At 39.8% G+C, this 24,988-nt stretch overlaps 3 protein-coding genes across 3 annotated transcripts; 2 read left to right on the top strand and 1 right to left on the bottom strand.

The window, feature by feature from the left end:
- The first annotated feature begins 3,082 nt into the window (after positions 1–3,082).
- LOC140934051 (histamine N-methyltransferase-like) lies at positions 3,083–4,051 on the top strand. The gene has a single exon (XM_073383735.1). It carries the CDS (start codon positions 3,125–3,127, stop codon positions 4,049–4,051), a length of 927 nt encoding a protein of 308 aa, XP_073239836.1. The 5' UTR covers positions 3,083–3,124.
- Positions 4,052–10,833: 6,782 nt separating this feature from the next.
- Positions 10,834–11,613, bottom strand: LOC140934050 (carnosine N-methyltransferase 2-like). Its single transcript, XM_073383733.1, has one exon. It carries the CDS (start codon positions 11,611–11,613, stop codon positions 10,834–10,836), a length of 780 nt encoding a protein of 259 aa, XP_073239834.1.
- Positions 11,614–11,746: 133 nt separating this feature from the next.
- On the top strand, positions 11,747–21,641 carry LOC140935319 (testis-expressed protein 9-like). Its single transcript, XM_073384872.1, has 14 exons — positions 11,747–11,808; positions 11,903–12,066; positions 13,099–13,162; positions 13,551–13,615; positions 14,239–14,302; positions 14,538–14,620; positions 15,820–16,022; positions 16,761–16,843; positions 17,026–17,112; positions 17,477–17,563; positions 18,039–18,103; positions 18,730–18,799; positions 19,416–19,550; positions 20,865–21,641. Exons 1-14 carry the CDS (start codon positions 11,806–11,808, stop codon positions 20,937–20,939), a joined length of 1,248 nt encoding a protein of 415 aa, XP_073240973.1. The 5' UTR covers positions 11,747–11,805; the 3' UTR covers positions 20,940–21,641.
- Positions 21,642–24,988: the final 3,347 nt, after the last annotated feature.

Below are 24,988 nucleotides of genomic sequence, written 5' to 3'. Positions count from 1 at the left end.
AACCATAAACCAACAACGATTCATTGTCATGACCACGCGTCGATTTCAAAGACCTGTCGTTATTTTGTTGCTCACGATATCCTCAAATGGAGAACGTGCTCGCAGGCAATCGCCTCATAGCCTGTTCCAGGCGTTCAGATAGTGGGGAGCGGTGCGAAGTAAAAAGGAGCGCGAAAAAATAAAAGCGAGGGAGGAGGAGAGGCGAGAGAGGGAACGCCTGTTAGATTTGTTTTAAATAGACTCTTCCGCCCACTCAGACCGCATCAGCTGTAGGTGGTCTTCACTTGTCAATCAAGACTGGTGTTACAACCCGATCGATGCATTTATTATTTTTCTTGTGAATAAATCGAAGTTTGTCAGATCAAAAATTAATATTATGTTTACGTAATCTTACTAAAAACCCAATGTAAGACTTTCAGACAATAGAAGGCGGGAGAAGTATTCATGTATAATGAATTTATTTACGGCTTTAAAACATGATTTCAGCGTGTACGTGACAAAAAATTATGAATCAAGTGACAAACAAATATCGCTCATTTCGATAGAAAGCCGTTTCAATACAGATCGTTAACTCAAGCAATGAAAATGCACAACAATTGAAGGGAAAATTTACTATTCAGTGATTGAGTGGACCTCGTCAATAGCGATAGCTGCAACTTGCTTTCCAAGCTTTCCTTTTTGAAGTCCTTTTGTCCATTCATTAGGCAACCACGATTTGGCACTTCAGTAAACAATTTCACAGCTTCCACTTTTAACGGCTTCATCCATATCTCCTCCCATCATTGCCGCCGCTACTCCGATTTTGTTCAAATATTGCACTTGGTCTTCCATGATGGTAATCAACGGAGTTACCACAACAATCGTAAATGGCATTCTATCCTGCCTTCATTCCAACGCACGCTTTATTCGAGGAAAAAGCTGGAAAATAAGATTTTTCTAAAGCCAGTCGGTGAGAAATTGCTAAGACATCTATCCTACCGACTACGTGTTTTAAACAGTTTCTTTGCTCTTCGCTTTTAGCCTCCACGTTTGGAAAGTCACTCAGCGCTGTGTTTGTTGCGAGTTTGAATTCTGCGTGACGGCACGTAGAGGCTGTCACAACGGCCATATCGCATTTCTCGCTGTGATCGAAGACGCTCCACTGTTGACAAAAACTGTCAAAATCAACCAATCAGAGGGTATACCAGGATCTGGTATACCTGAACGCACTTTTGTTAAGAATTCTTACAAGCGTTCCCGCACCTCTCTCCCCAGTCCCCCTCTACTTTTCATCGCTTTCTTAACTCCGCACCGCTCTCCACTATCTGAACGCTTGGAACAGGCTAATCGCCTCATGGCCTCACGGCCGCTTGAACCAAAGTCACGCAATACTACTTGCGTGACTTCAGCCACGAGAAATTGCGACAACGTGGCTGCGCAAGCGGCTACGTTTTCACGGTCGTGTCGTCACTTGTTTCCATCCGCCAAACTGACATCTTCCTCTCAGTGGCTCTCACAAGAAATTTCACTTTTCTTACAAGAGGTTTCTCTGTCTCTTGAAATTTCTGTTCATTAAAGTCCTCAAAGAAAATTCTTTCCACTTCAATGGATTTCCCATGGTACTGCAATGGGCACAAAGACAGCAGTTTCTTTTGCCAATATTTTTATGGCACACATTGAAACAACAATTCTAAGCAGAACCGTTTTTGAACCTACAGTTTGGAAACGCTACATTTACGATATCTTTTCCCTGTGGGATGGGGACATAAGTAAACCAGACATCGAAGACTTTATCGAACAAGATCGCACTGACACTGAGACTGTGTTTTAGACACGGTTGTATACAAAGGCACAAGATTCAAGGAAAAATCTATCCTTGATGTAAAGACACATTTTAAAAAACGGAAACCTTCCAGTACACACATTTCACCTCTTGTCACCCGCCGACTGCATGTTAAAAAAGGATTTGTCAAAGGAGAAGCCTTGAGAATCCTACGAACAGACCAAACTCCTCAAGAAAAACCCCTGGCAGAAATCAGAGACAGCCAGCGGTCAATTTGCGGGCTTATGCCTGCTTTCCATTTCTTTCAAAATATTGGCACAGAAATGACGTTTGAGGATAATATTTCAAATTTTAAAAAACGCCTGATTGACAGAGGCTACCCACAAACTATGATAGAAAACCCTCTATCAGATATAAATGACAGAGAGGGAGTCTGCACTCCTGAAACAAAACAACAAAGAGGAAAAAGAAATATTGCCTTTAGTGACACAGTACCAGCCCTCAGTGTCTATTTTAAAAGAAGTTTTAATGAAAAAATGGAATCTTATACAAAACCAACTGTTACTTCGCCAAATTTTTAACGAATTGAACCATCTATCATTTCTTACAAGAAAGGAAAATCCCTAAAGGAAACGCTCGTTAGAGCTAAAATATAAAAGGTTAACACAAGGTTTCACGCCGGTATAGATGTGCGGTCTGTCACCCCTTGCATTTTCTCAGGCAAAACCCCCGTGCACGTGGAGAATGATATTAAAAGCAGAAATAACAAAAAACGACATTTCAAACATCCTGTGGCTTCCGTGTTGAATTTCTAATCACATGAAACTGCGATAGGTCAGCGGTGTCCTGTTAGTGTTGAGTGAAAAAAGTCGTGCCGAAATAAAACAGTCGCGCCAAAAACAAGTCGTGCCGAAAAAAAGGTCGCGAAAAAAAAAGCGTCGTGCCGAAAACAAAAAGTCGTGCCAAAAACAAAAAGTCGTGCCAAAAAAAAGTCGTGCCGAAAAGAAAGTCGTGCCGAAAAGAAAGTCGTACCGAAAAAGAAAAGTCGTGCCAATAGAACAGTCGTGCCGAAAAAAAGAGTCGTGCCAGAGAAAACTAACATCGTGAAAAAGAAACTTGATGAGAAAAATTATGTGGGACTAACTGGGCTCGGTTAGAAATTACATGAGTAGGACGCTTGTTTCGGCTCAAAGCTCAAAGAACGAAATATACCACATGCGTTTTTTTTTCCATAAGTGTCGTTGTGGGATTAAAGAACTTGGAGCTAACTCTAACCCTGACTACGTAGCCACGTTACGTAGCCACTGTCACAGGGGTAAAGTTAAGCGGAAGTCCTTTCCAATATCATTCTCTCTTGCCAATATGGCGTGCCAAGCGCTCATAACTTGTCTAGAATCCTATCTGCTATCCCTGAAAAGCTGTTACGCCTCACTGTCAGGAGGAGATCCTACGCCTGAGTGTATTAGAGACCACCTAGCTACTCTAATCAGCGATTACGTGAGTGATATGCTACAGCTAGAAGACCATACAAGGAAACCACTTCGTGTCCTTGGAATTGGAAGTGGGGATGGGTGTAAAGATATTTGTTTTCTTGAAGTGCTAAGCAATGGTGGTCCCAAAATAAAAGACAAATATCTGCAGCTCTTTCAACGTACCATCGAACCAAACGAGGAGAGTCTGGAAACCTTTCAAGCTAAATCAAAATATTTGCCCGAGCGTTTGACGAGCGGAGCTGATGTCAAATTTGAATGGTTCCCCATGACATTCCAAGAGTATGTTAAAAAGGAAAAGAAAGATGACATCAATTTCGATGTGGTTCATTTTTTCCATAGCGCTTACTACGTTGATTTCGAAACAGCGCTCGTGTATTGCTATGAGAAGGAACTCGGGTCCAAGGGAATAATTGCATGCGCTATTTCGCATGAAGAGAGTGCGTTTGTAAGGTATAGCAAAGAATTTTCTCAGCAAGACTTGATCTTGAACCCTGGCCCTTACTACAGCAGCAAGGACATCACAGATTTGGCTAAAAAGAATAGCTGGAAATATTTGGAATGTCCTGGTCACTACATTCCCTGTGACATAACTTCTATCTTCGACCATTCTTCGGTAGAGGGAAATCAGTTATTAAATTTCCTGACACACTGGGTTGATTTCCGTGCAACTGCAAGCCAAGAAAATCGGCAAAAAGTTCTTGATTACTGGAAAAATGTTTGTGAGGAAGATAAAGACTCTGAAAAAAGAACAGTCTGGATGAAGGTGTGCATGATTGTAATTGTAAAAGGAATGTAGAATTACTTCATGCCCACACACCTGTAGTAATACATTTGTTTTTTAAAAAATTAAAACATACTGATGCTATGTACACATGGGATCATTTCCCACAAACTAAAGGGAACAACAGACAGCCACAAAGACCCAGTTGATTGGGATAGGATATTCATGGGCGAAATCATAGTATTAAAAAAAGTTTACATAAAGAAATATGCAAGATTGTACTAGAGCTCCCTTCGGTTTCTCCAGGCCAGATGCTACGCCACGAAGGGAGAAAAACCACATTCTCGTCCCCAAAGCCACTCGGCTTAATTTAAAATCGACCACTCCAAGCAACTGTTTGCTTTTCCATATAGCATGCGCATCCATGTGACATCTAAGTTAAATGACATCATTCCCTAGCTTGTTTTGCATAAAACGTTAGGGATTTTAAGATCCAAAGACGCGATGGCAACGAGAGTCTAAAAAGACAATAGGTTCAATAAGCAAAGCAACAACTTTGCAAGTGCATCACACTTTTTTTGTACATTTATTTAACGTTTTTGCACCACTACGTGAATGCCTAATTTCACGTTTTATACAGAACATAAACAAGCAACGACAAAATTTAATTTCTCTTTCTGAACGTGGATATGGTCCCTAGGAATTCAACTCCAGTTTTGACCACAATGTTAGTGGGTAGGAATAATCGCAGTAAAAACTTAAAGAATACAAATTGACAGCAGGCTGGCATTAAGGCAGCAATAATAGGCGTAAGGAAATGTACGAGAGCCTTAACTTGTTTCACCAGGCTTTACCAGTTGAAAGTTAATTTATTTGTCCATGAAGTTGGATGGCTCCTCAATCAAAGAATGCATGCGCTTAGTGTAAAGAAGATTTTGAGAACTTTTTCAGAATTTAAAAAGAAAATTATTGAAAATTCTTAGATAGATAAGTAAATAACGATAAAAAGTGTATCTGTATGTGTCTGGGATAAGCGCCGGTCTGCTGAGCAGGAGGCCGTAGGTTCAAACCCCGGCCAGACCAACACTTAGGGTCTTTCAATGAGGAGAAAGTGCTGCCTTTGTAATAACATCTGCAAACGGTTTGACTTTCTAGTCTTCACGGATAAGGACGATAAGCCGTAGGCCCCGTCTCACAAGCCCTTGCACATGTAATAAATCTGTGGGACGTTAAAAAACCCACACCGTGACTCTTCGTAAAGAGTAGGGCACGTAGTGCCCGGTACGGTGTAGTGGTCTATCTCACTTTCTCACTCATGTATGGGGGCATCATTACTCATTCCTTCATTACTTGTAAACTGCACGTTAAGCAGTCTGGCAAAGTCCACCAACCAGTGTTGTAAATTATCCCTGAAAAGCCCTGAGGGGAGTGGATAATATGATATTTACATTTACATTACATTTACACAAAATGGGAACCATTGCCAAATTTATGCCCGTTCCCCCTTATCCAGTGTATCCAGTGTATCCAAAAATACAAAGGTCTTATCGAGCCACACTTCGATTATTGCAGTGCTGTATGGGATGGCTTGACCCTAAAGCTTAGTGAGAAACTTCAAAAACTTCAAAATCTGGCCATCAGATTTATTACCAAATCTAGCTATGATACTAGTTCCAGATTTCTTCTTAACTCGCTTGGTTGGGACAATTTATCGGTTAGGAGGGCTAAACAAAAGGCTAATTTAATGTACAAGTGCATTAATAATCTCGCCCCAGCTTATCTCTGTAATTTGTTTGCCACAAGAACACCGAATTACTATTTTCGCAACGCGAAGAAAAAAATTAATGCTCCCAAAACCAAGAACTGATTACCTGGAGCGTAACTTTAGTTACAGTGGCGCTCTTCTATTAAAACAATCTTCCTGAGGAAATACGTACATCAAATTCCTTACGTTTCTCTAAGAGAAGTTCCCATAGATGGTTTTCTGATCAGTACTCCCACACCGCAAATATGTAAAACAGTTTTTGAAAATTTTTAATTAATTTTCTATGTTAGACTGATTTTTAACCGTGTATAAATAAAGTTATCATTCATATCATTCATTTAGCGGTCAGCTCACAGAAGATGGTGGATGGAAAATTTATAGCTCCACTCAACGTCCTATTTATTGACCTTTATTGGCCTTATACTCGCTTGTTACTCATTACAACACCACCGAGAAGACTCTAAATACCTTACTTCATCGAAACAGCCAATACGTGCGTAGCCTGTTCACAGACCCTCTATTTTCTCTTCAAAGTCCGTCGAGCGCTACCCTGGGTACCAGAGGTTTTTCTCGCGTGCGGCGGGAATTTTCGGTGTTGGCCGAAGGCCGACACATCTTCGGCCTAGAAAAGTCTCTGGCACCCAGGGTAGGTAAGGGTAGGTATGGGATGATAGATACGTCATAATGCACGGCATGTGACGTCATTTGTGAAAAAAACGCGCGAAAAAGATGTTGGAATTGTAGCGTTTGACCTGATTGGTTTATTTCCCACCAATCACATTATTGCTTATATTACAATGCATACCGGAGTTTGTGAGGAAACGTTCGATGTTAACAGTAGAATAGCTCAAACAACGTAAACCATTTGAAATTTCGTTGTCAGAAAGTCGAATCTACAACAAATGGAAAACTTCGGCGATTACTGGGAGATTTCAGACTCTAACCTGGAGACTGGGAGAAACGGTTCAAAATCTGGAGTCTCCTGGATTATCCGGGAGAGTTGACACAGGTTGACAGCCCTGGGCGGCCGATTATGGGGATGTAACAAGTGTGGTATGCCAAACTATTCCAGTTCTCTACTGAACTCATACTCTGTATGATATCGAACACTCAAATAGATTTTCTCCCATAAATAACGATAACTTCCCTGGACCTCAATTCTCCTCCATTACACAAAGACAAAGAACATAAGGGCAGTTGCACGTCGATGGATCACCTAGTACTAACTCCAAAACAACACCTAATGGACCTATCAATGTAAATCCCGTGGAGGGGGGGACTGCGGGCAAGGGAAGGGGATTTGATGCCTGAGACTATCCCCCTGTCGGGCTTTTGATCGTGCGAAGCTACCCCGGGGTCTGGACTTTTGACTTTGACCGACAGAAGCCTGGTATCAATTCAGAAACGGTTACCGAGTCCGTCCGTCGAGGCTTTCTGAAAGTCACGCTGTTGGAGAAAGGTATGAAGTTTTCATTTGTTAATCGCCATAATCCGACACTTTAAACTGTCATCTAAACAGATAATGTGTATTTTGAGAAAGTTTTATCTTCAAGTTCCCATCTGATTGTAAAACTCGATTGAAATCGAATTCCACCATGAAAGTCAGAGGATTTTTTACGGGTCACTGATCCGACCTGTTCCGACATGTTGAGCAGCAGATGGTATAAAGCATTTTACGTTTCATTAATATTATAATAGCACGGTCAATCTTCCTGGAGTGATTATGTTGTTCAAAATAAGAGATGCTAGTGGAGAGAGAAAATACTTAATTACAGCGAGTAACTTAACGGTGCTCACGTTAACCTTTTTTTTTAAAGTAGTAAGAACGTACTTTTGAAATGTTCTTTTATTCGTTTTACATAGTATTATAGTATTGTTCGTTTAAATTTTTTCCCCAGGGGTGGGGGCTTTTTTGACACTTTTGATTGACCTTTCGTTTCCCACCCTGGGGAATTTGATCAAAAAATTATAGAATTTGTCAAATCCCCACCCCTTGCCCACACTCCTCCCCCACGGGGTTTACATTGATTGGTGCATAACCATGTGCCAGATTTCCCACTCCATCAAGTCATTGAGACATGCAAACCTGATGTGATACTAGGATGTGAGACACACCTTAAGGAAGAAATCAACAGTAATGGTATATTCCATAATGAATTCCCTCATCCTTCTCCAAACCGTAAGGACAGAGCTTCTGCGGAAAAGGGTGGAGTCCTATAGCTATACGCTATTCACAGTCGTATTATCTCAGTAGAGCAATCATCACTTTCTGACTGTGAGATTGTCTGGACCAAAATCTCACTCAAAAAGGGTGATATTATGTTTGGTGCATTTTATCGCCAGCCTACATCCCCCATTGAGACTATTGAACAACTTGAATTCTCCATGAACAACCTTAAAGAGCCCAATGGACTAAACAGTAAACATGTCATACTTTAAGGTGATTTCAATCTACCAGATGTAAATTGGAAGGATGGATCCATTAGGAGAAGTCCTCAATATGCAAATGGGATGAGTGAAAAAATGCTAGGCATTATAGGCACCATTAATAATGGTCACAAGTAGTACAAGAACCCACCCGTCAAAACAAGGTACTAGACTTAGTGTTTACAACCCACCCAGACCTTATTGAAGGTACCTATGTTGTCCCAGGTATGAGTGACCACAACACAGTAATTTGTGACATTAATTTCAAGACCAAGCCCCCTCTATCCACGAAGATCTGTCTACTTATACAAACTTGCAGATATGGGAGGACTGCAGGAACAATTAAGGAATTCATATACATCATCTCAAGCTTCAGACTGTTCTACAAAATCAGTTAAAGAAAACTGGACTTAGTTCAAAACCATACTCTTCTATACCATTAGGAAGCACATTCCCCAAAAGACCCTTAGCAAGAAAAAGTCTACTCCATTCGTTTAATTCACGCATTAAACATCTTATTCGCCAAAAGCAGCGACATTACAATGCTGCCAGACACAGCAATAGTGAATAAAATTGGTGCAAACTCAGAAATCTTTGAAAAGTCAGGTATACATGATGAAATGTGAAAATATAGGCTCACCAAAACTACATCAACAATCTTCTAAACATTGGCGATGATGTCATTAGTGAGAACACCAAACCCAGGATAACTGAACGCTTCTGGGAGTACATCAAAGCCAAACGTAAAGACTCTTCTGGAATTCCCACATCCTTAAATCCAACAGAAAGGAAGTCACTGACTCAAAAGAAAAGGCAGATATTCTTAATAAACAGTACAATATTATTAGTGTCTATTACAGATGAAAACCCACAAGGAACAGTCTTAGGGCCCCTTTGCTTTTAACTCTACATTAATGACACGGGAAATAACATCTCATCCAATCTGAAACTTTTTGCTGATGACACCCTCCTGTATGGCCTTGTCCATAATGCAAGTGATGCTCTTCATCTTCAACGAGACCTAGACAGCCTTGTTACCTGGGCAGAGGAATGGCAAATGAACCTCCACCCTCTAAATGTTATTTTCTTTGCATTTACAGGATCAAGTTCTAACCCTATTATACACCATTACACCATGCTAGGTCAAACAGTAAAAGTTGTTGACCACCAACCTTATCTGGGCATTACCAACTCAGAAACACTTAACTGGAAAACTCATATCTTGGATGTGAAGAATAAAGCAAATAAGATCTTAGGCTGCATTAAAAGGAATCTCCACTTGTGTCCAGAAAGAGTTAAAGCACAAGCATACACCTCCTTAGTGAGACCTATCCTAGAATATGGAAGTACTGTATGGGATCCTTACAGGATGTATCAAAAATCCTGGCTCGAACAAGTACAGCGACATGCTGCGCATTTTGCTACTAAAACATATTCAGGACAGGAAGGATGGGTTACCCAAGCACTAAAGACACTAAACCATCTTAATTGGCCAACATTGGAGCATAGAAGGAAAGTGAACAGACTAACTTTAATGTACAAGACACTATATCACCAAGCAGCAATCAATATACCACCTTATGTGAAACATAAAACTGTAATTAATGAAAACTAGAAACTCTGACCCAATGAAGTTTATTCCAGTACTAACATCATGTGATGAGTATAAATATAGTTTCTGGCCTAGAACAATTAATGACCGGAACAGTTTACCACCAGATAATTATGCGCCAGATGTCTTTTTAGGATTTTGCAAATAAATTATGTAGATGTAGACGTTATGTTTAGGGTAATGCTAGAATTATACACCTTGGTTTTTAGACCAAAACAACTTTGACTAGGGGATGGGAAGGGGGCTTATTTTTTCTGCTTAGAGGAGATGGTAGCATGCTGCAAAAGTCAGAAAATAGATGGACTGACTCAACAGTTTTGTCTGAGGTTGTAGCACTACTTGTGGATGCACATACAAAAAATAAGCAAAACACATTCTGTTTATTAAAACTCTGACTACTGACACTTTTCTTTGTTTCATAGATTACTGAAGAAAAACACTTAGAATTTGTTTTGTATCTGGAAACAATGTTTTCACAAATAATTTATTTTATCTTGATTTGTGGTCTGTCAATTTTTTACTTACCACTAAAAGAAAAATGATAGAAGGAGAGATAAATGATGTAAATTAATTTACTGAAACATCAGACACCACGCCCTAAATCCCCAGTGAAGGATAAACACCCCATGCCTCTATAATGGGCTGATATCTAATATATCCTGACTACATAGCCTAATCCAAGACGGTCTGCCAGATAGTCTTGGATTCTGGATCCCATGTCGTGGATTCCGGATTCCAGGTACTGGATTCCATTCTTTGTAGGTTCCAATCGTTACTGGTATTCCGGATTCCTTGAGCTGTTTCCTGGATTCCAAAGCCCAGGATTCCGGATTCCACAAGCAAAATTTTTCCAGATTTTCGATCCCAAAGGCAAAAATTTACCAGATTCCGTTACATGGGGTAAGCTCTACATTACGATCCTTTGAAGATCATAACAGTCCTGTTTTCAAACGTTACTAGCTTTTGTCCATGGCTACTAGCAGTGCATTCATTTTCCCAGAAGCTTAAAATTTTCGTTAAATTTTCTTCTCCTGCAGTCTGTGAAATGTTCTTCTATTGTGTTAGGAAGTCAAGCAAAAGATTGCCCTCCACTGAAGAACGATCGAAAATGCCTGCTACGTTACAGGAAACCGACTCGCCTGAACATTCCTTGTACTTCCACCCATTTCTTTTAGCTATATCTATAACTTCCTTGTTGCTGTAGTAAGATCCAGGACTCAAAATCAAGCCTTCCGAAGAAAACGCTTTTCCATATCTCGCATAAGGAGAGTTAAAATCTGGAGTAATTGAAAAAATTACCCCTTTCGGCTCAAGTTCTTTCTCGTAGCAATGCTTTAGCGCTGTTTCAAGATCAGGACCAATGTAGTATATGCTGTGTAGAAAATGAACCACATTAAATTTGACAACTTTGCTTTTGGCTTGTTCAATGTACTCGTCGTATGTCATGGGGAACCATTCAAAATCAACATTCAAACGCACGCGCAAGTCTTCTGCTTTCGCGCGAAAGGACTCCAGTTTAGCTTCGTCTGGTTCAATGGCATGCTGAAAGATCCGCGGTCTGATACCTGTCCCTTGAAGGGATTTGATCAGCATTTCAATGAAGGACAAATCATTACTACCTTCTCCACTTCCTACGCTAAGAACACAAAAGGGCAACTTCTCCGCAGTATGAACTTTGAGAAGGTCACTCAAAAGGGGAACTACGTGCCCTGCAAGGCATTTGAGGGTAAGATTCCCTTCCTTTGAATCAAGTGAAGCAATAAAACTGTTAAGAGATTTTGCATAGGCTTCTTGACAGCTTACGAGAGAGCAACCCCCAAGCTCAGTAGCCATAGTTTGACTATTAAAGGAGAACGTGACTAACGCCCTCCTCTTGCGTGACGCTTCCAAAACTTCCCGCAACCAAGGCCCCGCGCGCGAACCCGCGCGCCAAAAATATCAGCGCTTTGGAAGACTAAGTCCTAAACGGAAAGTGTCATGGCGGTCTCTCATAAGGTTTAGTGGTGTTATTTTTGTCTTCTTAAAATGGTATGTAAATTTGCCTTTATGTACGATTTGTCAAGTAGTAAAAACAAGTGCGTTTTGGCATTATGACAGGTCAAATTTTCACTCTTTTCCTCAGTCTTCGCGGGCTAATTCCGTCGCCAAAAGACCTTCTTCAGCTGCTACAAATGGCGGTCGCCGATCCGTTAGCAGTGCTCAGGGAGTTTCATCTTCGGAGAAGCCACCGTCGGGAAAGACGAAGAACATCGCGCAGGGCCTGCTAAGCAAGGAAGAAGAGTACATGTAAGTAAGGGGAAAACTAAACACCGTCGACATTCCAGTAGCGTTATGCACAACCGTATTCTAACTTCTAGCAGTTAAGCTTAATACGTTGTTTCAGTTCAAGTCTGGGTGATTACAACTCGTAACCAGAACCTCAGAGGTTGGAATCTTTTCAGGAGAACTCTGATACTTTTTGTGTCGCTGTGTCTCTGACGGAGTAAGCATCAGTCTCATGGATTTAACCAGGTTTTCATTCAGTATAATTATTCCCAATGACATTCCAGCCCTAGCAGTGTGCAAGAGTTTTTTTCACTGGTCGTTTCAGTACATGTCGTTTTGCTACGAGCTCACGCAGTGACACGTCAAGCACCACTTACAGACAAAACATCAAATTGACTGGGACTCTGCAACATGTATTACATATTCTACAGAGTACTATCACCGACTCACTTTAGACACCTGGTTTACTAACTTAGAACAAATTAATGCCCGTGAATTGTAGTCAACAGTTACCGGCACTGTACAAACAACTTATTGACGTAATCAAGCAAAACTACCAATGAGAGAACAACTGGACACTGACAATAATCCTACTAACAATAAACGACTGTTTAGCTGTGACAATAGACGGATTGAAATGCACCAAAGACAATATGAGTCTTCATAGCCAATAACATCACAGCTTAACTGACAGACAACCAATAACATCATGACTTAATTGACCAATCAGGTCAATAACCAGAGTTTAATACCATCAACTGACGTGATAGCACTCACTTTGACTCTGAAGATGACTACCACACAGGTTGTGGAAACATCAGTCACTGTCAACAACAACAGTCCTATTCAGGACTACGTTCACCTGGGCGATTATACTCAACCTACTTATGAAATGACACCTGGGTTCAAACCTTTCACAATAAAAATTTTGTTTTCTAGCGAGGCAGTGCTGTCACCTTACCGTTTCTATAAGTAATATAATGTTTTCGTTCCACCTGGATAAATGTTAAAATTATTTTGTTTGAAAGGAATATCTTGTCTTTTGTTTCTAAGGCGATTAAATGCAGAGCTGGAGGAAAGAACTGCAAGTTTGATTAAGGAGGCAGAGGAAGTCATGGTAAATTAACCTACATTTCTTCACCAGTTGCCAGTCCTTAGGGCATTACACTGTAATGAATACTGATACAGATATGCCTTTTTGAATGGTGCAACACAATGTGTTTTTTAGAAATCAAAAATGCTTGAGCCACAAGCAGATTGGTCTCCTTTCAGGTATTAATAATATTTGAAGTCCCATTTTTTATGAGTATCCCATCCCCTTCATGTGGTAGTCCTTCCCTGGGAATGTCTTTCCGTAAAGATCCTGGACACTCTTCAGCTACTCTTTCTATACCTACTTCCTCTGTGAAACCAAAAAAAAAGTTTATAAAATAATTATCACTCGTTGATTCATGCCAAAAATGGTTAATTCTATAAGAATGTCACCAGACCTGGTGTTATCTTAGCTTGATCAGGAGGAGCTTCTTGCCAGACCTAGCACAACAGAAGTGGAATACACAGATGACTTGGAGTAAGTAGTGTTATTTAACAGTGTTTCTCTTCACTCCATATAGCACACTTTGCTATACATGTACATGCTCAATACAGAATGTAGTTTAAATCTGTTATCAAACATTTCTACAACAAGACAATCAAAGAAATATCTGCCAATTGCAGAAGTAATATCATTCCCCCCCCCCCCCCTACTCCTCACCCTCTATATAATCCATGATTTACCATGTATTCAATTTTTTGGAGCTTTTTGGATCCAGATAATATGTATCTGACCTCCCAGTTAAAGGCCCATCTACCTGCAAACAAAAAAAAAAAATCTGATTATAAGCCTATAAGCCCTCTTCTAGCTCGAACGATTGATTTATTACGAAGTTTTGAAGGTTAATTAGAACCAGTAAATGCAAAACACATTAATTTTGTTGAGCACTACTATAACTTTGTTTTGATGCACTTTATGTATAAGCGCTCCTACATTTTTAAAACCCCTCATGGAGATGTTTAAGTCCAGGGCATATTATAAGTGGCAGTTTACCATGTTAAGTACAGTATTTCCACATATAGTGCAGTATCTCACCATGTCTATTCTAGTGTACATGTAGTTCAACATACTTATGAAAAAAAAACTTTTTGTTTGACCAGTGATTTTTTGCCATCAGTGGATTTGTCACAAGTCAACAAACCTCATTCAGCAGCCACCAAACAGGTATTTTCCTTAAGCAGTTAATATTTAAAACTGTGTCTTATTTTTCAGGTTAATGTACATGTACACTAGTACTCTTGTTAAACACATATGTTTTCCAGGTATCAGTCCTAAAACAATACTGAAAATTTTATCTTGGACACAAGAACCTGTTCTCCTTAACTTCTTCATTTCCTCTTAGATCTGAATGTGAACTGTGACATTTTCAAATCTACATTTCCTTTTTTAATTATTTTAGAAATCAGGAGTCAGTGTAAGACCTTCGAGTGGCACAACAGGAAAACAAGGATCACGGCCAACTTCAAGAGCGAAGAGGACAAGGTGGATAAAATTAATATAATGATGCAATATTAAAATTTCAGAACTTTTAGACCATAGTGTACATGCACAACTCATCACTTACCACACAACTTCACATATCTTCCTACAAATTAAACAGTTTTTTAAAAATAATCATTGAACGGTAGTAGCCATAAACTAATAGTTGCTATCAAATACCAAAGGGGCAATAGTCTCTATGAGCAGGGTCTATGGGAAGGCTATTATTATTGTTATTATAATTTTTTCTGATAGGACAACATTTGCACTTCAAAGTATCAATTGAAACATCGCCATAATAGATAAAATACACAAGCGAGCGGGGAGGCTGAACATGAAGATATTGTTATTCCTTATGCACACTAGCCTTTGGCGAGTGAAGTCAACAGTTTATCCAAGAGTACAATAGGAAAAGAGCAATGGAAGAGGGGTTAAGGGAGAAGCTACAACAAAGTGAGGCAGAGCTAAGAACAATGTGTCAAAATACGTCATTGTTTCACTCGACCCAGGGAACCATATATCTAAGCAGCCTTCTGACCAAATACTGTTCAAATACTATAGTCAAATTTTGTTCTCTTTAACCGAGCATGGAGTCCACTAATTTTATCCGATTGAAGCAAATTGAAGCTGAAAGTGCATAGAATTCATCAAATTGTTTTCAAATTTGAGGTAATATGCACTTTAAAAGATGGAGGAGAGGGTATCTGTAATAAAAAGTGGGAATTGTATCTGTTGTAGGTAAAATCAATCTCAAGTTAAATCAGTATTTAACCTAGTTTGATTTAGAATTTCCTTTGTTTCCTAGCGTGAAGTGTGAGATCACAAAAATTCAAATTTGTGAAATTATGGGATTGGATGGCATATTCCCCTTGCCAAAAATCAGCCTTTTAGTGCAAATTGGCGGGGAGATATGAGCACCGTTATGCTCTGATGACTCTCTACAATCCTTCGCAAAGTTAATTGGCTTGGACGTGGCCTATTTTAGAAGGATTTATAGAGGTTCACTGGAGCATAACAATGCTTATATCTCCCCGTCAATTTGCCCTATCAGGCTGATTTTCGGAAAGTTAACATTTTTCATATTCATCTTCTGGATTGCCAACCTATCCCATAATTTCACAAATGGAGTTTTCGTGAGATCATCACTTCTCTTCCCTTTTAAGTACATGTAAGTTTAATTTGTGAAGTAAACATTCTTTAAGGCCTAAATCCAAGACAGCATCAGCTCCTGGGAGTGTAGCAAACACACCCATCCCTTCCGATCATGCCGCAATGGACATGCTTCACGACAGGATTACCCTGGCAAATACAATCAGCACTCTGGAGGATGATGCACGAGATGACAGTTACACAACTACTGTTGATGACAATGTGTTACCTGTTGGGGCTGAAGACATGGGATCAGGTTTGTAATACATGTCCAAGACAGGCCTGCTTAAGCAACTTTCAGAAATCATGAGGGCATGTTTGAGTTCTGGGTGGCTTTCCTAGGAATTAAGAGGTTTATAACTGGGTGGCAATTTCACAGTTTGAGTTATGGAAAGAGTAAGAAAAACTGCAATTTAAGTGAATCTAGAGGAGTCTTTCTTGAAGATATGGACCTAATGACTGACCCACCTAGGTATTTTAAGGGGTCAATGAAGAAAAAAAAGTGAATTAAAGTTGTTTAGTTATCTATAGCTTACCTATTAGAGCGGTTTTCATTTGAGTGTTGAAAAGTAATTGGTTTTTCACTTTCTACACAATGCGATTGGCTTAAAAGATTCGCGCCACCTTTTCATCCAATCAGAAGTAAAACCAAAGCCAATTGTGACCCGCTCGCATGCATTTTCCCGCGCTTTGCGTCAGCCACATGTAATTACTTCGAGTTTTGATTGGTTCAATGTCTTGTCTGTGTCCTATGTGATTGGCCAGAGTAATTACTGTGGTTTTGGTTTTACGACACTCAAACGAAAACCACTCTAAACCTGGAATTATTAAGCTGAGGTAAAATTTGAGAGATGAGCATTGATCTCATTGATTGGAGAATTAGAGGAGGAGAGAAAAACTTTTTTATCTCTTTGCCTGTCTCACGTTTAGCCCCTGAGGTTAAGTGTTTTTAAACGCTTAATCACCATGATTGTTTTATTGCTTATTTATTTAGAAGCAACTATTAGGTTTCTTAAGGCAAAACTGAGGGTTATGCAGGAGGAACTAGACAGAGTTGTAGCTGAGTGCAACAAAAAGGTATAATACTGAAAGTATTTTATTAGTAAAAAATGTTCATTTAAACATTTTCAGACTAATAATTTCACTTGTTAATGTTTGAGGGCCACGAAGGAGTCTAGTTGACAGGAATTTTTTTCTATATTTTTGTAATTAAGAAACGCGTTTCACAGTGATTAATCTTCTATTGCTTCTTCCTATAGGATGAGAAAACTACATCAGTTCAAAAGAAAGTAAAGGAACTGACGGAGGAACAGGGTAGATTACAAAAAAATAACCAGGGATTGCAGGTCAGTGCTGCAATGTTTGTTACTGTAATGGTTTGATAAAGTTAAAAGTAAAGCCCCAAGTCTCTATTGGAGCAGTCTGCTGGGTTAGAACGGTAGGTGTATTAACCCTTTAAGCCTTAAGAGTGATCAGCATCAAATTTCTCCTTGTAAAATCAGTGCTCTATCAAACAGAGTCGTAATGAGAATTACGGACATGGTCACACAAGATGAATTTGCTTGATATTTTATCAACTTCTTCCCATTACTTCTGCAGGAAATGAATAGAGGCAACAAATGAGAATTCAAATTTTGATCTTAGGGTTTAAAGGGTTAAGGACTTTGAAACTAGTAGCCCTATTTCTGAAGCTTTCCTTTGTGTTTTTAGGCTCAAATTGACAAATATAAGAAACTATACGATGAGTGCAAACACAAGAATGAAGGACTGGAACAACAACTGGTAGCTTTGAGGAAGGTAACCCCATTAGCTTGGTAGCTGTATATTTCTTGTTGCCGCCATAAGCCACAGTCTGCTGTCTCAGCACAACTCTCTCTCTTCTTGCTCGGATACACAAGTCAACAACAAATACTTGCTTTTGCATTTCAGGAAGTGACTGTTTAACGCGTTTTGGCCTATTTTTATGTTCACACCTGTATAGCTACCCTGGGTGCCAGAGGCTTTTTATGCGCGGTTCCGGTTTTGGCCGAAGACGTGTCGGCCTGCGGCCGACGAAGCTCCTCGTCGCAGCGAGAAAAACCCTCTGGTACCCAGGGTACTCTGTGTAGCAGACTAGGCTACTGTATGACCGTCAACAAATTAAACAAGACCCAAGGTCTTCGTCTGAATTGAATGGGTGGTAGCCACTCGAATAGTTCGCTAGGTGCTTTCATTTAACCTTTGCGTGTTTTAACGGATTATCAATTAATCGTTTACTTTACTATCAATGCAGGATCTTGACTCTGTTCAGAGAGATCAAAAGCAAGCTGCGTCTAACAAAAATGTCACAGAAGTCAGGTAGGTGTATTGTACGAGTTAACGCTTATTCCTTCCACAGTTTAAATCAAACCAATGAATATTATTCTTAGTTTCTTGTTAACCAATCAAAAGGCTCTCATTGACCTGGAAATAACTAGAAAAGTGTCAAACCGGTTGAACCACCTTGAAATAGCGCAAGATGTTATTTTCATGAGGCTACTGTAATTCCACCGGACTAAGACTATGATGTCATGGCGTTCATGTATTGCTTCAGATGGAAAGTAATAGGGAAATTAGAGTCAGGTTTACGGCAAATGGCAAAAACGTGAATTTGTACCACGTGACCAAGTTAACCATTTACTTGCCATTTACTGTTCCCTATTGCTACACGGAAATCAGTAGATTCACGCCAGTTTTATCCTTAAAAATTGTTTTGCGCTGTTTCTGTCTGCTTGTCCTCTATTTTGAAAATTCTTAACTTGAATCTGATGTTTGACATTTGCCGTTAACGTGACTCTAATTCTCTATTGCGATTCCTCCTTAAAAAGGTTAATTCGGAGCGCCCGATACTACTAAAGGCAGATGAGATACGGGCTGTTGACGATTCAGATGGAGACTATTAACATACCGAAAACAACTCCTTTTCTCCATTGTTTATGTTGTAGGTTGAACCGGGCTCTGGAAGAAGTCGAGAAGTACAAAACTGCTCTTCAGAAGACCAAAAGTCAGTCTAAAGTAAGAAGAGACACAGCCGTACTTATTATTCCTCTTGTACAAATGGCATGTGCCCGACCAGGCCACTGATTTAGTAGGATAAACCAGGGAAGTTGCCGGAGATGATAACACGGTTTTACAGAGAAATATTATTCACCACCAACAATTTCTTGAAAGTTACTCAGAGCTTTCAGAACCCATCCGAATCCCTTCATTAGTGACGTTTGCTGCTATTTGATCCATAAATAGGTCATTATTTCCGACTTGCCTCAAGCCATTGATATGAAAATGATTTTTTATACTCTTGCAAATAAAACTCATTTGCCCAAGAAAGGTTTTGCATTTAGCCATACTGATGACTACCCAGATCTGGGTAGTGCTCGTGATTGGTCATGCCGCGTGGGAAATTTGCACTACGCAAATCTGGGTACTGGGTGACGCGTCGTCAGTATGGAATTTCTGCGCTCGTTGACCATTAATAGATCATCTCCGACTTGCCTCAAGCCATTGATATGAAAGTGATTTTTTCTATTCTCATGCAAATAAAACTCATTTGCACCAGAAAGGTTTTGCACTGTTCCTGAATGTCTTTTTCAAAACTTGAAGCTTTTTGTTGTACTTGTTATTTCGTTCCCAGGACTCTGGTGAACAGGACAGAAAGCGCATTGAACAACTGCTGGCGGAAAACAAACGCCTCGAGAAACAGAAAAACGAACTAATGGCTGGTTTCAAGAAACAAATGAAGCTTATTGACGTTCTGAAAAGACAAAAGGTAACTTTTAACTTTCTTTTCTCTCCGCTGCTAATCAACAGTGAGACATTTATCAAGTCCTCACGAGCATTGTTGGTGTGAGCAATCACGTCGCTGGTTTCCTTCGCCCTAACTTGAGAAAACAGCCGACATTTCGGGACGCCACCACCGTTCTCCCCGCGAAATGACGTCTGAGAAACGAGCGCAAAAATTCCATACTGATGACGTGTCACTACCCAGATCTGGGTGGTGCTTCAGATTGGCCGTGCCGCGTAGGGTATTTGCTTCAACCAATCAGAAGCACTAGGCAGATCTGGGTAGTGAGGCGTCATCAGTATGGATTTTTTTAGCGCTTTCCTCAGACTTTATTTGGCAAGGAAACCAGTGGTAACGTCGCGAAACGTCTGCTGTTTTCTCAGGCTAGCTTCGCCGTAAATCATAAGAGGACGTAAAGGAACCCATGCTATTGATTAAAAAGAGCAGTGGGCGTAGACCCTGAAATCATGCTCCACCAATGTTCTTGATAGTTTGGGGTGAGATGAGTACAAAAACTGAAGTGCCACCAAACTGCGCCTGTATATATGTATACACCTCTATGGCTTCTCCGTAATTTAGCCATAAGGGAGGTAAATTGATATCCGTTCTTTTATGGAAGCAAACGACTGGAACCACTGGTTTGCGTCAGGACACTCTTAACTGCCATTCTCGCCAGCGAGACTGTCCTGGCTTTGATCTGTTCCTCCTGGGTAGTACACGGTATTTTGGAGTTGCCACCTACATGTAACACGAGAAAAGCAAATTCTTTGTGAGCATTTCTTCAAAAAACGTACAATGTAGCTCAAAAGAATTTGGGACTCGGTGGAAAAACCCATCCAAGTAACTGTAACATAGGACTCTGCTGCTAGTAACAATGTTTCGATCGGCTTTGGGTTCATCCCTTCATACCCCCACTCCCCTGCACGATAATGTTTTGACCCCAAGAAGACTCATTTCCAGCCATTTTGATCAAAATTCAACATTGTCTAGGGTGGAGAGGGTAGGTCGCCAGTTGTACTGATATCACTGGGAAGTCCTTAACACTTCTGACCTCCATCGTACATTATAGCCTCCGCCGGGGAGTTGGTTTATCCAAGCTTTGATAAACCGGCTACCGTAAAACTGAAATTCCAACCTGGGGTCAGTTTAATAAAACTTTTACACTTGTAATTTGCAAGTGTAGTCATTGTTTAAGGTCTGAAAACAATATAGCTAGACTTGTAAATTATACTCGTAAAAGTTTTTTTAAATGACCCCTGTTCTCATCAACTGTTGGTATATCTTGTTGTTTTCTCCTAGATGCACATCGAAGCTGCCAAGCTACTTCAATTTTCAGAGGAAGAATTCGTCAAAGCACTAGACTGGGGAACCTGAACTTCGCTAACTGTTCGAAATGACAAATCATCCATTGACATGTTGTAAATAGAAGATTTTCCAGGGCATGACCGTATTGTTGCTTCTTGTCGTGGTACTCCCACGGTTTACATACGATCTGCGACTTTTGTACAGGCGTCAACAACACTTTCCTAGTTTTGTAAAATAATAGACTCATCCAAGCGTTCCTCTCAATATTTATTTATTGCTTTTGAAGTTCTCATGAAAGTTCTCTTAAAAGAGTGCCAAAGTAAACCCACAGATATTGCTTACTAGTAGTGTTAGTACATGATACAATTCATTGTGTGGAACCCATTACTCTTCTCACAATTGCCACTGTACAAGATCTATACTTGAAGCAGTAAGCAGCAGGTTAAGAACCTTCGGCTAAAATTTGTCTGATGAGAATCATAATTCAGGCAGACAAATGAAGCAGGTTCTTATAAGAAGAACTACCGAATATTAGACAACTCAAAACTTGGAAGGATCCTGGTAGTGTGCTAGACAAACACACAATGTGCAGTTTCAGAAAATCTCCATACCCACCCTGCAGAAGGGACTGGATTGTACATTGTGAATTCACTTATTAAAGCTAACGTTTGGTAAAGCTGTTTAACATTTGAGACAGTTTCCGAGAACCTCTTTAACATTTTCCGGGCTGACTTCTCACTACGCAACCTATTTAATACATATAGAGAGATTGGGAGTGACGCTATATTACGGCAAACGGCAAACGTATATTTGTACCACGTGACCAAGTTTTCGCTTAACTTTACAGTGACGTTTACGGCAAACGTGAATTCGTACCACGTGGTCAAGTTTTCACTTAACTTGTCGTTTACTGTACCTTGCAACTACACGGAAATCGATAGATTTACCCCCGTTTTGTCCATAAGAATAGTTTTAAGCTTTTTTATCTGCTCATTTTCTCTTTTGAGAATTTCTCAACATGGATCTGACGTTTGCCGTAAACGCGACTCTAAATCTCTCTAATAAAAAACGCATCACCCTGAAAAAAAATCACTGGTTGTTTTTACGGTTTTTTCTGTACTGTTGATCGCTCTCAAGTTCTACCACTTCCCTGGACATGGAAATACACCGAACATTTTGACCCAACCTGTATCATTATTAGAAAATAAGCAATGTGAAATAAATATATGCACCACAAATACGTTTTAACGAAGTTTTGAAGTTTCTGCCGGCCATGCGATCCTTTTTCCTAAAGGTTCTCCTCTTTGATCGAACGAACTCCGTTTTAATGAAATCATGTTAACGCGTAAGAAGTAAGAACCTGTCAGGCTAAAATTTGGCAGTTAGGCCCTCTCCGTACACCAACCTGTTTCGCTTAAAATTTGAAACAGGCTCTTACTTTCTTAAACTGTGAAAGGTTTGAACCCAGGCGTCATTTCATAAGTAGGTTGAGTATGATCGTCCGGGTCAACGTAGTTCTAAATAGGACTGTTGTTGACAGTGACTGACGTTTCGACAACCTGTGTGGTAGTCATCTTCAGAGACAAAGTGAGTTTCTTAAATTGATAAAAAAAATTCTGTACACTTCGGCAAATAAGATAAGTCAGCATTCAGGATCCTCTTTGGAGTAATAGGTGTCACTCCAACTACCATGTTTTGGTATGAAGATTTTATATGAGGAATAAGCTGAATACTACTACATACTCTTAGCTACAATGTGTTATCTTCTGCAGAAAATAATAACCTAGGATTTGAGAACCTAAATAGCCTAAATTTGTGCTAATTACCGTTTTTGTAAGAACCTGTTTACGGAAAGTTGGGAAAATGCAGGTTCTTCGTCGCAAGTTTTTACTGTATTTAAATGCGAATTTCTTTATAGCTGAGAGTGTTGTCAATTCCAACTCTTCTGCGCCTGCAATTAAGTTTTGGTTGTCACTGCGCAGGGCCAAGCTTCATCTTACATTTACCACTCGGTCAAAAGTTAGAGCTATGTTACCTCGGTTACGTACCATAATGGGAAAGGAGATTTGCGAGTTCAATAGTGAAGGATCGTCAGGATTTCAACAGCAAAGGTTCAATTCAAAGCCAGCCGGGACAGGTTCGCTTGAGAAGAATTCTGTTAAAACAAGATTATTGCCCAACAAATTATTTCCTTTAAATGTAAGTGGAATATGATCGTCCAGGTGAGCGTAGCGCTGAATAGGACTATTGTCGACAACCTGTGCGGAAGTCATCTTCAGAATCATTCTGGGTTACCGATATATCACGTTGGTTGATCGATCGTGGTATTAAACTCTGGTTTTTGACGTGATCGGTCAATAAGTCGCGATGTTTTTTGGTCGTCTGTTAGCTAAGCCGTGATGTTTTTGTCTTTGAAGGGAAAATGTTATTGGTGCGATTCGATCCGTTTTTTGTCACTGTTATTACAGCAGTCGTTTATGATCAGTCAAATTGTCCAGTCATTCTATCGTTGTCAGTTTGTTTGACAATAAAGCATTTCCAGTTACAAGCAAAATTTATGCTTTTATTAATGCGCAACATTTATGTGTCTTATGTACCGTTATTTGTTATTTCCTCTCTTAAAATTGATATAAAAGGTTTTTTGTCTCACAGTCTTCAACAAATCTACTTCGTCCTTGAAAAGGGTCTATTTTTCTGGAACGCGTTTTTTCTAATATATATGGTATATTCCACCTATTTAATTTTTTTTTAACAAATAAATAAACATTAGAAATCAGAGTCAAAGTACATAATAGGAAGGTTACGAAGTGTTTTCGATAACTGAACGCGCACGTAAAAGTGTGCTATTTTGTCCTTTATGACGTCTATTTTTCATTCGATCCACGTTGAGAAACGAGTTCAGCCTCGTCCCGTTGAGGAGAGTAAAAAGCCATGTTTGACAAGATGAAGACGCTTTTCATCTACAATGGTTTGTTACTGACGGTGCTAGAAACCTCGACTGCTTCAGAAAATACCGAGAAGGAAGGTAAAGCTCGTTTTATTTTTAGATTAAGAATCTTCACGTTATTTTTTCCTGATCAGTGGTGTAATCTAGTGTCACAAACAAAAGGCATGCGCAAAAGCATTACTTTTCAGAAAGTAATTTTATTTTGCCCTTTCAATTTAATTATAGAATGACTGCGCCTAAAATAATAGGGCTAGGTCAGTTCATCTGAGGGAAAATAAAAATTTATCGTACAATATTCTGTTAATGGCTCAGACCAGTTGAAAGCAAAATCTTTTATTTGTTTTGCTTTTTTGTTGCTGTGGTTACTTGTTCAAGGTAACTATTCAAGCGCGCGCATTCGAAGATACGTCAATCGTCTTTATTGTCTGCTATTGATACTTCCACCGCGATAAAACATCTTAGTCGATTTCTTGTTTTTTTTTTTTGCTCAGGATTCATTCACCAGTACGTGGAAACACGGGAAGGATAAAAAACTAATTTGTTGACGTAACTATCTTAAAAGTTTTCATTTTTTTCTCAAAATATTGAGCAATATTCAGCTCAAAACGCTTCGCGTCAGAGTATTACATCTCTATGATGCTAGCAAAGTGATGCCAACCAAAACACCAGTATCAGTTTTCAAACACATCCATCTAATGATGTCAATTGATATGCTTGTCTCCGTGAGAGTAGACAGGCCAGAAGTCGAACCTTTTATGAGAGGAACCAAACTCTAATTAGAGTCGACCTAAATTAAGTTAAGATCGTCTGTTGCGAAGTTTGGTTTGTCCTTTAGAAACGAGGTACTTAGATGGAAAACACTCTGGCATTCAACAGATAGGGAGCTTCCAAACAACCTTTTACTAGCACTTCGTAAGTGCGACGAAGATGCTTCTTCCCAAACATCCATCGCCTTCAGGTCACTGCCTGCAGCCTACCGTTCACAAGCGCAGAAGCTGAGTGATCGTGTTCAATGATGAAACGAATCAAGACCTGCCCTAGGTCAACAATGTCTGAAGAGCGATTCTCTGATCTCGCAATGAGCGCCATGCGGGCTTACCAGCATGGCTTAGCAGACGGATCTCTGTACGGACAAATCCGTTTTCAGATTCCCTTTACCACCTAGGCGTGT

The sequence above is a fragment of the Porites lutea genome, chromosome 4, assembly GCF_958299795.1.
Source record: "Porites lutea chromosome 4, jaPorLute2.1, whole genome shotgun sequence".
Lineage (NCBI taxonomy): Eukaryota > Metazoa > Cnidaria > Anthozoa > Scleractinia > Poritidae > Porites > Porites lutea.
This window is presented reverse-complemented; position numbering and strand designations above follow the sequence as displayed.

Excerpts from the sequence above, each read along its gene's own strand:
- LOC140934051 (XM_073383735.1), top strand. The coding sequence starts at position 3,125 with ATGGCGTGCCAAGCGCTCATAACTTGTCTAGAATCCTATCTGCTATCC.
- LOC140935319 (XM_073384872.1), top strand. Across the intron at positions 12,067-13,098 it reads AGCAAGGAAGAAGAGTACAT|GCGATTAAATGCAGAGCTGG; the intron begins GTAAGTAAGGGG and ends TTTGTTTCTAAG. Across the intron at positions 17,113-17,476 it reads AAAATAACCAGGGATTGCAG|GCTCAAATTGACAAATATAA; the intron begins GTCAGTGCTGCA and ends TTGTGTTTTTAG.
- LOC140934050 (XM_073383733.1), bottom strand. The coding sequence starts at position 11,613 with ATGGCTACTGAGCTTGGGGGTTGCTCTCTCGTAAGCTGTCAAGAAGCC.